Source organism: Acanthaster planci, linkage group LG01 (genome assembly GCF_054643075.1).
Source record: "Acanthaster planci isolate LZ-2023a linkage group LG01, COTS_SCS, whole genome shotgun sequence".
Lineage (NCBI taxonomy): Eukaryota > Metazoa > Echinodermata > Asteroidea > Valvatida > Acanthasteridae > Acanthaster > Acanthaster planci.
In genome coordinates, this window is record NC_141777.1 from 35,610,722 (window position 1) to 35,624,544 (window position 13,823).

The window sequence follows — 13,823 nt, forward strand, 5'->3', positions numbered from 1 at the left end:
GATTCCTTACAGCAAATGTCTTGGTTTCACATTTTTGAGGATGTTGACTCTGATGAAGTAGCGGCTCCACTGTTTTGAAATGTTTATCAATGTTCTTGAAGAATCTGGAAATCTCCTGGTACCAACAGTGCACCATGGCCCTTAATCCACTGATCAGTCCACAGCAAGCAAGGTTAGTTAATTAGTGCAATCCACTAATTTCCATCAACGATATAAAAATAAATCACTTTATTGCACCTTTGGTTTGTCATCACTGATTGTCCTCATCTCATTCTCAACTAAAAGAAGTTACAAATTTTTTTTTGAAAATAACAATTATCTTTGGTTCTGATTGATTTTGAATTTTTTTGGTTAAAAATCACATTAAATATAATCATTTATTTGAATGTAAAAAAATCAAAACTAAAGTTTTAGATACTTACCTCGGGAAGACAAACACTACAAAGGAAAACAAAAAGCCACGATAAAAAATCATGGGATACCACAAGACGATTTCCCATCATGCAAAGGCTGGATAGACAGGAAGTTGATGGAGGTTGATCGGTCTGATCGGTTACTATGGTTACACCATGCAGAATGATCGCCAAAATAACTACGTAAGCTCTGAATGTGGTGTAATGTGTTTCCTCCTTTACATGTTAGGTATGAAGAATGTTAATCAAAACAGAAGAAAGAAGTAGAACAAATTAACAAGATGATTTGGGTTGTGACTATGTCTGTGCTCCATATTAAGATAACATACAAACTACCCCCCCAAAAAAAAACCTCCAACTTTTTGCGGGGAAGAGGATATACAAAAATACTTCTCAAGATTCAAAAAATGATGTTGCGGTTGTTACAGTGTCAGAAAATGTGAACATGCATTGCACACGATGTTGAGGTACAGCGGATGCCCTATACACTCCCAGATGACACTGACTCAAACAATTCCTGTTTATTTGAGAGGATTACAAAAAAAAGTGTTGGGTGCAGTTTGCTTCAAACACTCTGTGAAAATGCTGATGGCAGCTAATTAAGGTTTCATCCAGAAAATGCATTCTAACTGAAGTCATGGGAACAGTAAAGGAAAAAAAGATGTAATGGAGAAACTGAATCACACGAGTGAACATCTTTTGACTGCTACTGTCAGTTTTGGGAAGCACACAGCTGAAGGTATATTAGCATAGTTGATTGATGCTCAACTCAAAATGAACCAGACGGAACGGTTGAAATGAGTGTTAAGTGCTACACCATGTAAATTTCAGCTGAATGAAACCGATGATTGGATAAGTCACTGCATTCTGGGTAGAACTACAAGCGTAAAGAAACCGTGTATTGGGGGAATGGACTCTCCACAGTTGTCATGGCAACTTAGTGAGACACAAAAAAGGGGAGGAAAAAGGTCATAGTCCACCAACTGAAGCATTAACCCAAAACGTCAAAGCTGCTAAGAAAACATGAATAAACAACACTACATAGCATCTAGAATTTTTAGATTCTAGATGCCATCAAAACTCATTGTAATTTTTATACCCCTGCCTTCCACAAATCTACTCAGAACTTGTCACTGTGTCGCAGAAGTGTTGTTTGAATGTTTGTTAGTTTGATGTAATCTTCCCCACATCCTGTACAAGACTCTAGCTTTTATCAAGATCTAAAGAGCTGAGACTGGGCACATACAAGGCAACCACATCTACCAATGTCTTGACTGACTCTGTTCCAGAATAAAGCCGAAACACAACTCCTAATTACGATACATGTGGTGTCAAAGATTTGAAAATGAAGATAAAATTTACAGCTCTGTCATGAAAAACATGAGAGACTGAACAGAAATGTTCACATCCTGGTTTCTCTGGTGATAGCTTAATCTGGTAATGATTTTGATGTGATGCTCATGCATGTTAACGGGGACATGCACGGTCGATCAAGTGTGACCCACTGATCCGGTGCAACGATGAGGGAGTGCCCAGTAGTCTGGTCATGTTAGCAGTGCACCCTGGGAAGGAGCGTGAGCCACTGGTAGCTTGTAGAACTTCTGGTTTAAGCAGTGACACTGTGTACGTTGTAAATCATGTCAACATCCTTTGCTTTAGGGGCGGGGTTAGGGTGGGAGGAAAGAGGGGAGGAGAGAGCACATGCAGCCAGATGAAGAACTGATCCGTGTATCTAGTTAAAATTGTGGAGTAGGTTCCAAACTGGATGTGGTGTTAATAACACAGCTGGGTGGGTGAGAAGGGATATTTTAAGCACCCTGTTGTTGGACACTTGGGCAAAGGAACATACAGCCAATTACGAATTTCATCCCCAACAAAAAGAATTAAAAAAACAAGCAAAGCAATGCATTACATTGCAATTGGTCTCTTAAATTTATGCCTGAATGCTTGCATAATTCAAAGGACATTTGAAACATGTTTCCTGATCAGTTCAAAAGACATAATCTTTTGGCCACAACTTAAGTTGATAGTATAGCCTTCCAATTTGACACTTCAGCCCGGGGATATCACTCAGCATATCTTCTGCAGAAGTCAATGCTGTACTACGGCTGTGTCCAACCAGGGTTCCAGAGCTATGGTTTTGCCTACTGTCAGCGCATCTCAGTGTGTTTCCAATAGAGCAAGACCTACATATACATGTAGACCTAGCACTGGACAACAGATTTAGATGCAGCCTGAGTCCATCAAACCTGAAATTAGAAGTGATTTCCCTTTCCTGAGTGGGAGGTTTGACATCATACAAGATGGAGTAAGTGCACTCTGGAACAGCATGCACTGAATCAGTCTATGACTGCTTTCAATTGCTTATGCATATCCGTACTTGGAATAACTGAGGAAAACGTGACCCAAATCTATCAATATCACATTGTTTAGTGGGAGAACTCTTTCCACTGAAAGCTACCAGGAGTATATGCATTTTAAGAAACATGGAATTTTTGTTTCCAGACCTGAATTTCCTGGGTGAATGTATTTCCGAAATCACTGACAGTAGGTATAAAAAAGATTTCCAAACAGAATAAATTCAAGTCAGTTTCAGTCTTGGAGTGGAAAATAAAATCCTTTCACCCAAGTGTCCAACACAACTGGCCTTACAAATGTTCTCCATATACTGTCCATATGTACAGGCGATAATGACTAAGACCCAAATGGCACAATACACACCTGTATCAGAGATAAAGTAACCTTTGACCCCTTGAATGAGCAGCCATCTTGGTTAACTTATGCAAATCCTGGGGGAAAATGGGGGAGGGGCTAGAGGCTGGCGCCTGCACATAAAACGCTTGTTTTGTAGTGATCTTTGACCCATGAACTAGATATGCTGCCAAGATGGCTGCCATGTTAAAAACAATGCAAAAGGTGATGAATTCCATGAAACTAAAACAGCCTGGGCAGTAAGAGTGGTGGGCAGTAGCATTTTTAGGCATTGAGAGGTGTTTGGACATCATGGCTGTCTCTTGTATGCTTGTATTAATGTGCAACAGAATTTGTTAAGAACAAAATACATCTAAAGCTGTGGCAGTACAGGAAGAGAAAAAAATCCAGGCAAACTAAGAACGTGTTCATGTGTGTGCATGTGAAGATGGTGAACATTAAAAAAAAGCAAGTGGTTAAAAAGCTTTTGTTTGGGTAAAAGGATCCACAGAACCATAAAAAAGCATGATGAGCCAATCAAAGGAATCGTGTGTGAATATCAGATGCATGAACATGTAGTCTCATTTCAATGCTACCAAACAACGTGGGGTTTTTGTGACCTTCACGTCCCTTTTTGACCTCACAACCTGTAATCTCCTGTTACTGACTCTGCTTACATTTGACTGTTTATAGCAAGACTGATCTTATGTTGGCTATCAATCAACAACTGTCATCAACACCACAGCCACAAGAATTGCGGAAGAGCACTCCACTGTCATTGGTTAATACTAAGCTCTGCATCAGTAAGAAAGGTCTGAAGGTGACCAATACCGAAGCATGTTTGACAGCCCATAGATTACCCGGCAAACCAGGACTGTCTTTCACCACACACATGCTGCAAGTATTTGGTCGGTTTTGGGGGTTTTGGGGGGAGCACTCAAAAATGGTAAGTAACTGCCAACATATGTAACATACAAGTGAGGGGAAAGTACCCTCGTTAATGCCTCTCCAATTAGTTCCAAAAGCAGAATCGCTGAGACACCCCAAATATTCCTTCTAACCAGAAAATATTCTCTGCCAGATGCTTTTTGCACCTGACAAAATACACACAGATGCTGGCCTGAAAAAGTACTTTCCACTTAAGTTACAAATTTTCCCCATGGCTTGTGGACAAATTAACATCTCGTGCACACATCATATTACTATTCGGCTGGTGCACATGTACATGTATATGTACATGTATGTGTTTTGAGAAAGAAAGCTAGACCTGTTGCTGATGATGTCATTGTTGCTCCACACTTTACTGATCATGCCATATTGCAGGTTTTGACCAATGACTCTGTGCAGTTTATTTTGGCAATTTTTCTCATTCATCCCAATTTCTCTTCATTTGTGAATCACAGGGGCAATATTTTCTTGGGTCATGACAACAAAACATAGGTCCTCAATAGTGAAACTACACAAATGTTACACTGCCCCCGTGATGACAAAAGGAGCCAGTAATGACCTCATCCGCACTGTTAACTCAGCATGGAGGGGTGATCTGTTGCCATAGTAATGCAGGATGTTCCACTGACCAGCAGGGGGGATGACAAGCAGTGTGCTTCAAGCAGCCAAGACCGGGTAGAAAAGACTGGTCTATGCCCTTATTAAAAAATAATTAAAAAAAAAATAACAATAAAAAATAAAAATCACGGACAATGACTTTCTGGATATAAACCACACACAAACCATCACCTTGCCTTAAAATATTGATAAGTAACGAGTATCCCCCTAAATGGTGGTGGAAAAGAAGTTAGACTTTCTGCTTGTACGCTTTGATGTTGCAGTGAGTTCGGTATTGGAGAAAAAAAATAGATATATTTAAAAAAATGAAACAAATTTACAGACACAAATAAACCTTTAGAGGTGTCAACATGCAATGCAGTATGAGCAGAGGAAAGACCATGACACAAGACTCATGGAAATGATGAACCGGGGTAAAGAGCAACGTGTCCAATTTTTTTTTTGGTTGGTTTTGTTTATGCAATATGGTTTAAAGAACATTGATGATGATGAAACATGGCTTCCAAGTGTAATACAGTGCACAGAGAAAACACAACAAAAAAAACTACTGCAGTAAAAATCAGCTTGTCAGCAATAACATCCTGGTGATTATGTAAAACCGACTGTGTTGTCCTGACAAAACTGGGAGGGCCATGGTATCTTTTACACAAATGATGGAAGAGCATTTGTAAGATAAAAGAAGAGCCCCGTATGCACAATGTGAATCTCCCTTTTAAGTTCGGCCCGCACAGAACAAGCCAAGTTTCATATTCTGTTCGGATCATAAATGGACAGACTGCTGTGTGAGCAAGAGGCATGTTTTACAGATAACAGACTGAAGGAACCCTTTCTTAAATTGAACAATTCAAACATTAAGATATCTGGCTTTTACTCAGGTGTCAGGACAACACAGGACAAGTCGCTGTGATATTTAAAAAAAAATCAAAAAATATGAATCCTCAACTGACTGAGGGAGTAAAATTGCAGGGGGAAAAAATTGCTAGTATCAAGTGCTGGAGAAGTCTGAATGGTGTGACGGCCCAAAAAAGGAACAAAAATAACCAAAAAAAAACCAAAAGAATGGAAGGACATCAAAGCTGACCATAATTAGAGCAGTTAAACTAGATGATATGGGAAAACGTAACACGAAAGGTGGGATTGGAAGGTTATTTTTGTGGAAGATGTTCGATCATCTTTACAAAAAATATCTGGTTTAGTGAAATCTTCCCGTCAATCAAACAATAGCACCCTTTATGAAATATTGGTCGCAACTGTCCCAATCAAGTTTTTTTTGCTTCCATATAATTCAAATCAGTGTTCTAGAAAATCAATTTGTTCCAAGTGATTTAACAAAATATAAAGAAGTTAAAGAAGAATTTCCATTGAAAATTACTGTATACATATAAATTACTATCATTTATGAAAGTAATGATTGGTGTTTTTTTTTTCTTTTTTTAAGTCGTACATTCAAATACTTTTGTTATAAAGTTTATTACAATCTAATTTATATTGGAAGGCAACCGTACAATTTTGAAAAAAAAAGAAGAGAAAACAGTCCACATAATTAAGCCATCATAAACAATACATATGTTGAACACTCGTTACAGTATATAACAATAAATGTTGTTTTTGAAATTTATATATATCTATATATATATTGGTTGACCATTAGCCTTTCTGTACTGTCGAAGTTTCTTCATTTGATCAATCACTGCATTAACAAGAATTTTTTTTACGTTGTCTGTTGTCAGCTTGTCGTTCAATTTAAGACATGCATGGCAGTGATAGTGTTATGAGCAAACAAGAGAGTAGGAAGTCATGGTGAAGTCAGAAATGGAGATGTATCAACTCAACAAAATTAAGGAATGGCTGATCTCTCATGTCTGCACAATCACAAAAAATGGTGAAATTCACATGAGTTATAAAATGTGTGCCATGTTCTGAAATTGGCAAACGATGGTCGATAACAACAACAACAACAACAGACCACTTTCATTTCTTTGGTCATTTGGAGACACTCCACTCTGAAAAAAACTTATTTGAGGTGAAACTTTGGAAACTGCTTCCAGGAGCACAAACATTGGTGATTATTGAATGAGGGAAAAAAATACCAAACTTGAGTATGGGTGGCTAGGGCAGGCATGAATCACAAATCTTTGTTGAAGGGGTGCACAGTTGTTAACAGACTCCCGCTCACATTTTGATCTGGTGAAAATTCGGCAAATGGAAAGGGGAGGGACAGTGAAAGCACAGAAAAACAACAACGTTTTGAGGCAGAACGCTTGGCAAGCACAGAGTAAATGAACTGTTGTTAATGCAGTGACTGGATGCAGCAGCCATTTTGTTTGGACTTTTGTTTGGTCAGACAGAGGGAAAGGTGGTGAAATCTTGATTATGTGCTACCTCGTAACTAGAAAAGGATGCAGGTCAGACGTCGGCATGAGTGTCTTACAACTACTTGTGAAAGGAGAACAAATGGCACTAAAGGAACGTGTCTTCACTTTGGATCAATTTTTATTTGGTTGGGACTTTACTCTGACTCTGTTTTGTTTGTCAAATCGTCAGTGTCAAGAAGATACATGTAGGTCATGTACATGTACACAATTTGCACGCAAGCTAGCAAAACGACATAGCAAACTGAAACATGCCAGCTGGAGGTGCATGTACATGTATCAACATTTCCAGTAGTTTTTGAACTTTTCTAATTTCTCGTAAGTGCAGTCAACCAAGATAATCTTCCCCAAATGTGTCTAAATATGAAACAAGCTTAGTTTCCCTGACACCCGTGCAAACTTCTGACCTGCATGTACAGTGTAACATGAACAATGGATTCAAATTCAACTAACAAAATCTGACGACAGAAAAGAAGGGAAATGCACAGTGCAACTGCCTTTGTGAAACTTCCACAAAATGTTTTCATTTTTCCATTCCCAACAAGTTACCAAATGATTTGATTACATTCTGACATTTCCCACCATGAAATAATCCCACACAAATCCCCGAAACACTGGATAAGGTGAACTAATGCCTTCAACAGGCAATCGGGCAGTGCATGATGAAAGCTCGTGCCAGATTTCCCCCTTCGAATCACTGGAGTATGTACAGTTGGTTACATGGTGAAATGCTTACATAAAAAAATGTGAATAAAATAAATGCCACCATCTAATGAACATCTGTGTAGTGATGGACTGACGTCTAAGAAAACTTGTTATTTTTTTCAATTGGCGAAGCATGCAATAGGCAACTAGCTAAGACTACAAATGACAAAATAAAAACCAAAAAGCAACATACGGAATCAAGAGAATTGAGACAAAGCTGATTTTCAACACGGTCTTTCAATTTTGAAAAAAAAAAAAATATTTCTGATCTTCTGAAAAAATGATTTGCCCTTCAGTCCTAGAATCATGTCAGTCAGTACGTACAAAACAAGGATGAAGGCTGGTTGTCGACAACACTTTCCGACTCAAGACTATGTGAAATTTCATCTGGCCAATTGAAGAATGGTATGGCATCATGTGACCTCATGCAAAGTACATGTTTTATATGTGGATGGCATTTTTGAATGTCGAGGTGTTTATACTGAGATGAGTTTTGACGGTCTGTGGCCAGCATGCAAATGTTTGGCAACTAAAACTAATGCATGTTAAAAAAACAAAAAGAGAATCAAAACAACCAGCCTTCGTCTTGCTGTGCTGCACTTTGACATAAAATGCACCGTTTGATTGTCACTGGTAAGAAATTACTTATGATCACTACACATTTTTAAACAGATTTTGCACCATTTATGAAAAAGTAACTGGTCACACTATGTACATCTTTAATCACAAACAACTCACATCAGCACCGATCATAAAAATGAACATGTACGGAGGTTTTTGAAATGTCAATTAAAAAAAGAATTTGCCTTAACTTATCAAGCTGTGATAGTACTCTGCAATTGGGAACCAGTTGCCATGGTTTAATGCTCTAAATTGTTACAACAGACCTGTCAGCTTTGAAACAACACCCTTTTAACATGGTGAGGCAAAACATGTATGTAAATCATCCAATGAACAGAAGTGAGTGGAATTTTATACCTAACGGAAAAAAAAACACAACAAAGCCCACGAAGTATTTTGTGTTTAAGAACTGATGGCCAAGGGGGAAAAACATTAAGCATAAAAACTGTTCAGTAAAAAGGTTAGTAGTGGAAAGACGGCTTTTTTGGGGGGGGGGAGGACAGCAGGTGAGAGAGTGGTGTGGATGGTACAAACTCAAAAGGGAGGGCGGGATGGATGGCAGTTATGTGGGCTTGCACTGCTGCTCCTGGATATTAAAACAATAATCCTGTCATTGCTACCCGGCACCAATGTTGGGAGGGGGGGATGGGAGAAAGAGTGGATGGACTCCAGTCATAGAGAGGATCAGGACTGGTTTCATCTTTCTGGTGAAACGTCTAAGGCAACGGTCAGGCTGGTTATTCAAAGCGTGCAGGATATTGCACCAAAACAAAAATCATCGTTGTCAATCAAGGCTTCACATTTCATTTCTGTCATCTCTTTTTTTCTTCTTTTGTTCAAAATTGAACAGTTATAAATACTGGTTTGATTTTAATTCCTTTCTTTTCTGTACATTTTGGCAAATCAAAAATGGACTGAGATGTTTTTTTTTCCTTCTATTCTTTCTTCACTTTTTAAGATTTTTTTCTGCCATTTTCTACGACTCACTTTGCATAAAGAAAGGAAAAAAAAAAAGCCAGAAAAGACCTCTGTATAAATCACTGATACTCATTCATCCAATCATTCACTAAAGAGTTGATGTGACAAAACACAAAAATAACAGGATTTCTCCTCATATATATTTTTATACACTTACTTTGGTGGGATTTAAGGCTCCAATCTTTGCCCCAACTCTTCCTCGGTGTGTCGAAGACAAAACGGCGATCATTTGTGGCTTACTATCCACCGCTCAAAGTTGCAATGGCAGAGCAAAATCTCGTGAAATGTCATCAAATCAAACTGCACAATTCTCCTGTCAATCTTCTGTTTCTACATCTTTGAGATTTTAAATTTGTTGCTTTCTTTTGACACACAAAAGTTCATCTATTTTTTTCCTGCATGAGTTAGACACTTTCAACTCATCACTAATCAAGGTGTTAATCATGTCTTTCTGCTCGTTTCCAGGTAAAATTATGCGGAGAGTCACTTCCAGCTTTTATGATTTTTTTTCATGGTTCGCCATCTAATTCTGATTTGTGACTGAAAGCACACATAAATTACTACCCCTTGAACAAAAATGGATTGATCCTGCTGGTGTGCATGTTCAAAGGGACCCCTGGAATTGATTTCACAAGGCACGGTGTTGTCTTTTTTCTGTCAAGTGTAACGTTTAGGCTTCACTTTCAAGGTGGAGACAGCAAAAAAAATTGGGCCTATGTGGTCCCCTTTAATGCCCGGTTCTGTTCTTCTTGAGCCACTTTTTGAGTGATGAAGAAATGGGCGAGCTGTGCTTGATTTGGGGCTCCCGTGATAGTGACTTTGCGGTTGCGTGTGCCGGGGACATACTCCCCTTTCTTCGAGATCTGAATCTTGGCGCCCGAGGTGGTTTGAAATTCTACCAAAGTCTGGCCCCGCTTGCCCAGAATAGCACCGACGAGATTCTCGGGAACCTCAACCTCCAGAATGGTGTCCCTGGTCGGGTCTTTGGTTCCCAAGGATTGGGGGGGCTCCTGCGCCAGCGCTATTGCACCCAGGCCACCCCCGACGCCGGTCAGGCTGCCCATGGGAGCCGCCATTCCGATGCTAGGCACTGAGGACTCCTGCAAGTGATGGCTCGGGACGGTTAAGGTTGGGGAGCCGTTGAGGACGGGACTTTCGGCTGCAGCTGGACTGGACAGATTCAGAGGGGTGGGGAGAGTTGTTTTGGAATTGCCGGTGACTGCTGCTACCTGGTACGCACCTAGCAAACCAGAAGGGATCATCTGTGTGGGCTGCAAATGGGCCGGGGTGCCTGCGTACAAGGGATTGGGTGCTGCAATACTGGCCGACATGGGCAGGCCCCCTATGGTGTAATTATAACTAGCTAAGGTATTTAGGGCATTAATGGCTGCTGCATCACCTGTACTATATGATACAGTTGTAGGTACCCGGGCATAAGACTGCGGCGTGATAGACACGCTGGGAGTGCCAAGGGCTGTCGCCGGGAGCCCTGTGAGCCCCACTGGGGCAACGGGGATCTGGGCCTTGACCACGTTGGCTGGCATAACCGCGGCCACGGCGCCCTCGGCAAAGGGTGAACCGGTGGGGTTGGCGTTGGCCACGGGGAAGGTGGCTGTAGCGTAGCTCAGGTTGTTGCAGCTGCCGCTTTGTGGATCCTCCTGCACCTTGTCGATGATGAAGGACAGTGCCTTCTTGTTGGGCTCCGCCTCCCCGGTGATGGTGATGACCCGCTCTGTCAGGGTGATGCCATCCGACTTCTGAGAGATCTGGACCCGGGAAGCACTCTGCTCCATGATGTGCTTGATCATGGCCCCGGCCTTACCTATGATGAGACCCGCTGTACTATTGGGCACAACCACTTTGACCTGTCGTTCAAAGTCAAGACAAAATATCGGATGAATAAGATTAATCTGAGTTTGCGTTAACCACTTGCTGCCGGGGTTCCCCGTTTCAAGCACCATGGGTTTATACACAGAGCCAGGTTGCCTGAAATGGGACAAAAGAACTGGTCCGTGTAACAAAAGACCCTACTCAGAACAAAAGACCTGCTTGCTGGGAATTGCCATAATTTTTCTGCTTGCATTTTTCGAAGGTAATCCGTCACTGTTTTTAAACAGTATACCACCGTTTTGGGCATAGTGTGCCCACGGATTAGCATCGCGGACATAAGTGCTCCAGGGCCCCATTGATGAGCGACATAGCACTGCTGCACGCTAATCCAGCTGCGTTTGAAAAGATGGCACTCGCATTCACTGGGGACAAAGGAAATTACGCAACACCTTACAATTCTGGGCTCTCTTTACAGGATGGCAGGCCTGGCTGAAATACTCAGGAGTCAATGAAGGTTTACCTGTCAGCTTAGAGTAGCCACCAAACAGTCTTTTGTGTGGGTGTAACGTCCATTAAAAGAACTGATGAAATTCCGAAGAATTCTGAAAACTGAAAATCGCCCGTATGTGTGCAATGCATTTTTAAAAGCACCCGGCAGCAAGTGACTAAGACACATCCTGCAAGGGAATCCTTGCTTGAAAAATGGATAATTACAAAACAACAATGAAAATTACTCAGATCAGTTAGCAAATAATAAAGACTACAACAGAACAAAAATTATCATTGCGATTCAAATTTCAAAACGTGCAAGCTCTCAACTGCATAAGTAAGACAATCAATATCTTCTTCCCTGTAATTAAAGAAACACCTGCTTTTTTAGCTGCAACTGTCCAAATCCATGTGCTGATGACCAAGGCTGACAATCTTGGCAACATTATTCTGTTACTTGACCTTGTGCTTCAAGAAATTTCAAACCCGCAGTTGTTCAGGTTTTTGTTCCCCATGGTCAAAACGTGGGATGACACATTTTCTGTGCTTGTTGTGGACGGGAAAGGCTGTCTTGCCTTCTCCTGTGATCAGTATGGAGTAAAATGTACAGTGCCAAGGAATGATTTCTGAAATCAAAATGCAACATACCACACCTAACTCTTTAGGTGTGGCTTATTTCAATTGCATTTTGACCAGCTTAAGCTATTCGAAGGCATGTAAAAACTAAAAAGGATTACAGTATGGAAAAACCTGTGACAGCAAATGCCAAAGTCACATTGACTCCAGTACACCATAGAGGGCAGCCTTTAAAAAACAGAGGTGGTACTCCAGAGATAAAAACATGTACCTTCATTGTGTTTGTAACCTAACATTACATATATCTCTTTATAAGCAGCTAGTCAATAGGTATCTGCAACACTAACTACTATTAATACCGGTTGGTGGGAAAGGCTTGCATTTGCACCGTGCAAAGGAAAATATCTCTTATGAGTATGTGTGGTTCTGAAAAGAACTGGGAGTATACTCAACGTTTCGGACTGGGTGCTCAGTCCGTCGTCAGGAGATGCATATCTTTACATTTTTGCTCTGCACTGTGATCTTCCTTAATGTCAACTAAAATGAGAAGTGTCCCTTAAAATATTCAGGGAAGATTTTAATAGAGTGGCAAAACTCCTTGCGGGAAATACTGCTGTAAGGCCCACGTGACTTACAAATTTTGCCAGTGAAGTTTAGGTACATGTAGTTATGTAAAACAGCCGCTGACAATAAGTCACACTAGTCTCCTCTCAAACTGAGGAACTGTAAAAAGTGTGTAGTATAAACTATATACATGTATATGTACATGTACATCATACAATGATACATGTACATGAAACAAGAAAGGTCACCAGTGGAATTCGAGCTTAAAAACACCAAATATACATGTCATTTTTTTAAAGGTAAATTTACTTTGTCATTTATATATATTTCACTTTGATGACTCCTGAGGTTAGTGACAATTTCTGAGGTCTCTTAATTCTCTGCCACTAAATATAACATCTAGCTAATGCTGTTGGACAGGATGCTTTCTTTTTTTACCATGCACACATGTCACATGATACCATGTATGTTGCAACGCCCTGTGGGGTAAATAGCCTTTGGTAAATATTAACAGAGGCCAACCACAGCTTGCTCCCTATCAGCCGACTTGGTCCAAAGGTTGTATTTGCTCCAGATAAAATAAAAATATGAGGAGCCTTTGTGTGCACATGCGATTGGGCACATACAGGTCAAATCCTAATCATTTACATCTTTACCATGGAGATGGGACCTGGATTGAAATGTACAGGGACAAGGGAAGAAGAGAAAGAGAAAAGGATTATGGTATGGTTGCTGTGAACAACTGCTATTAAAAGGTGTGCAAATACCCTCCACTACTACTGAACCACTGTACCAAGTACTCACATACACAGACACACGGGTTGTGGGGTTGTAAGTACAGGTATATGTTCTGCACTGTTCCAACCTCACGGCAGGGAAATGCAATGATTTGTTTCCATATTTACATCCAAGGTGGTTCATATCTTTTTTTCCCCCTCCTCAGTCCCAGGGACTGGCAGGGCTTGTATCGACCAAGCGGTGAACTGACGCTCCCTCAACCTCATAGCTCCCACTGACA

The 13,823-nt window shown here is 40.6% G+C and overlaps 1 protein-coding gene across 1 annotated transcript in view; it reads right to left on the reverse strand.

The window, feature by feature from the left end:
- Positions 1-198: 198 nt before the first annotated feature.
- Positions 199-13,823, reverse strand: part of LOC110979607 (RNA-binding protein Nova-1-like) — a 55,786-nt gene continuing 42,161 nt past the window's right edge. The window contains exon 4 of the mRNA XM_022235576.2: positions 199-11,211. Within this exon, the coding sequence (XP_022091268.1) occupies positions 10,060-11,211 (1,152 nt within the window). The 3' untranslated portion in view covers positions 199-10,059. The remainder of the gene's footprint in view (positions 11,212-13,823) is intronic.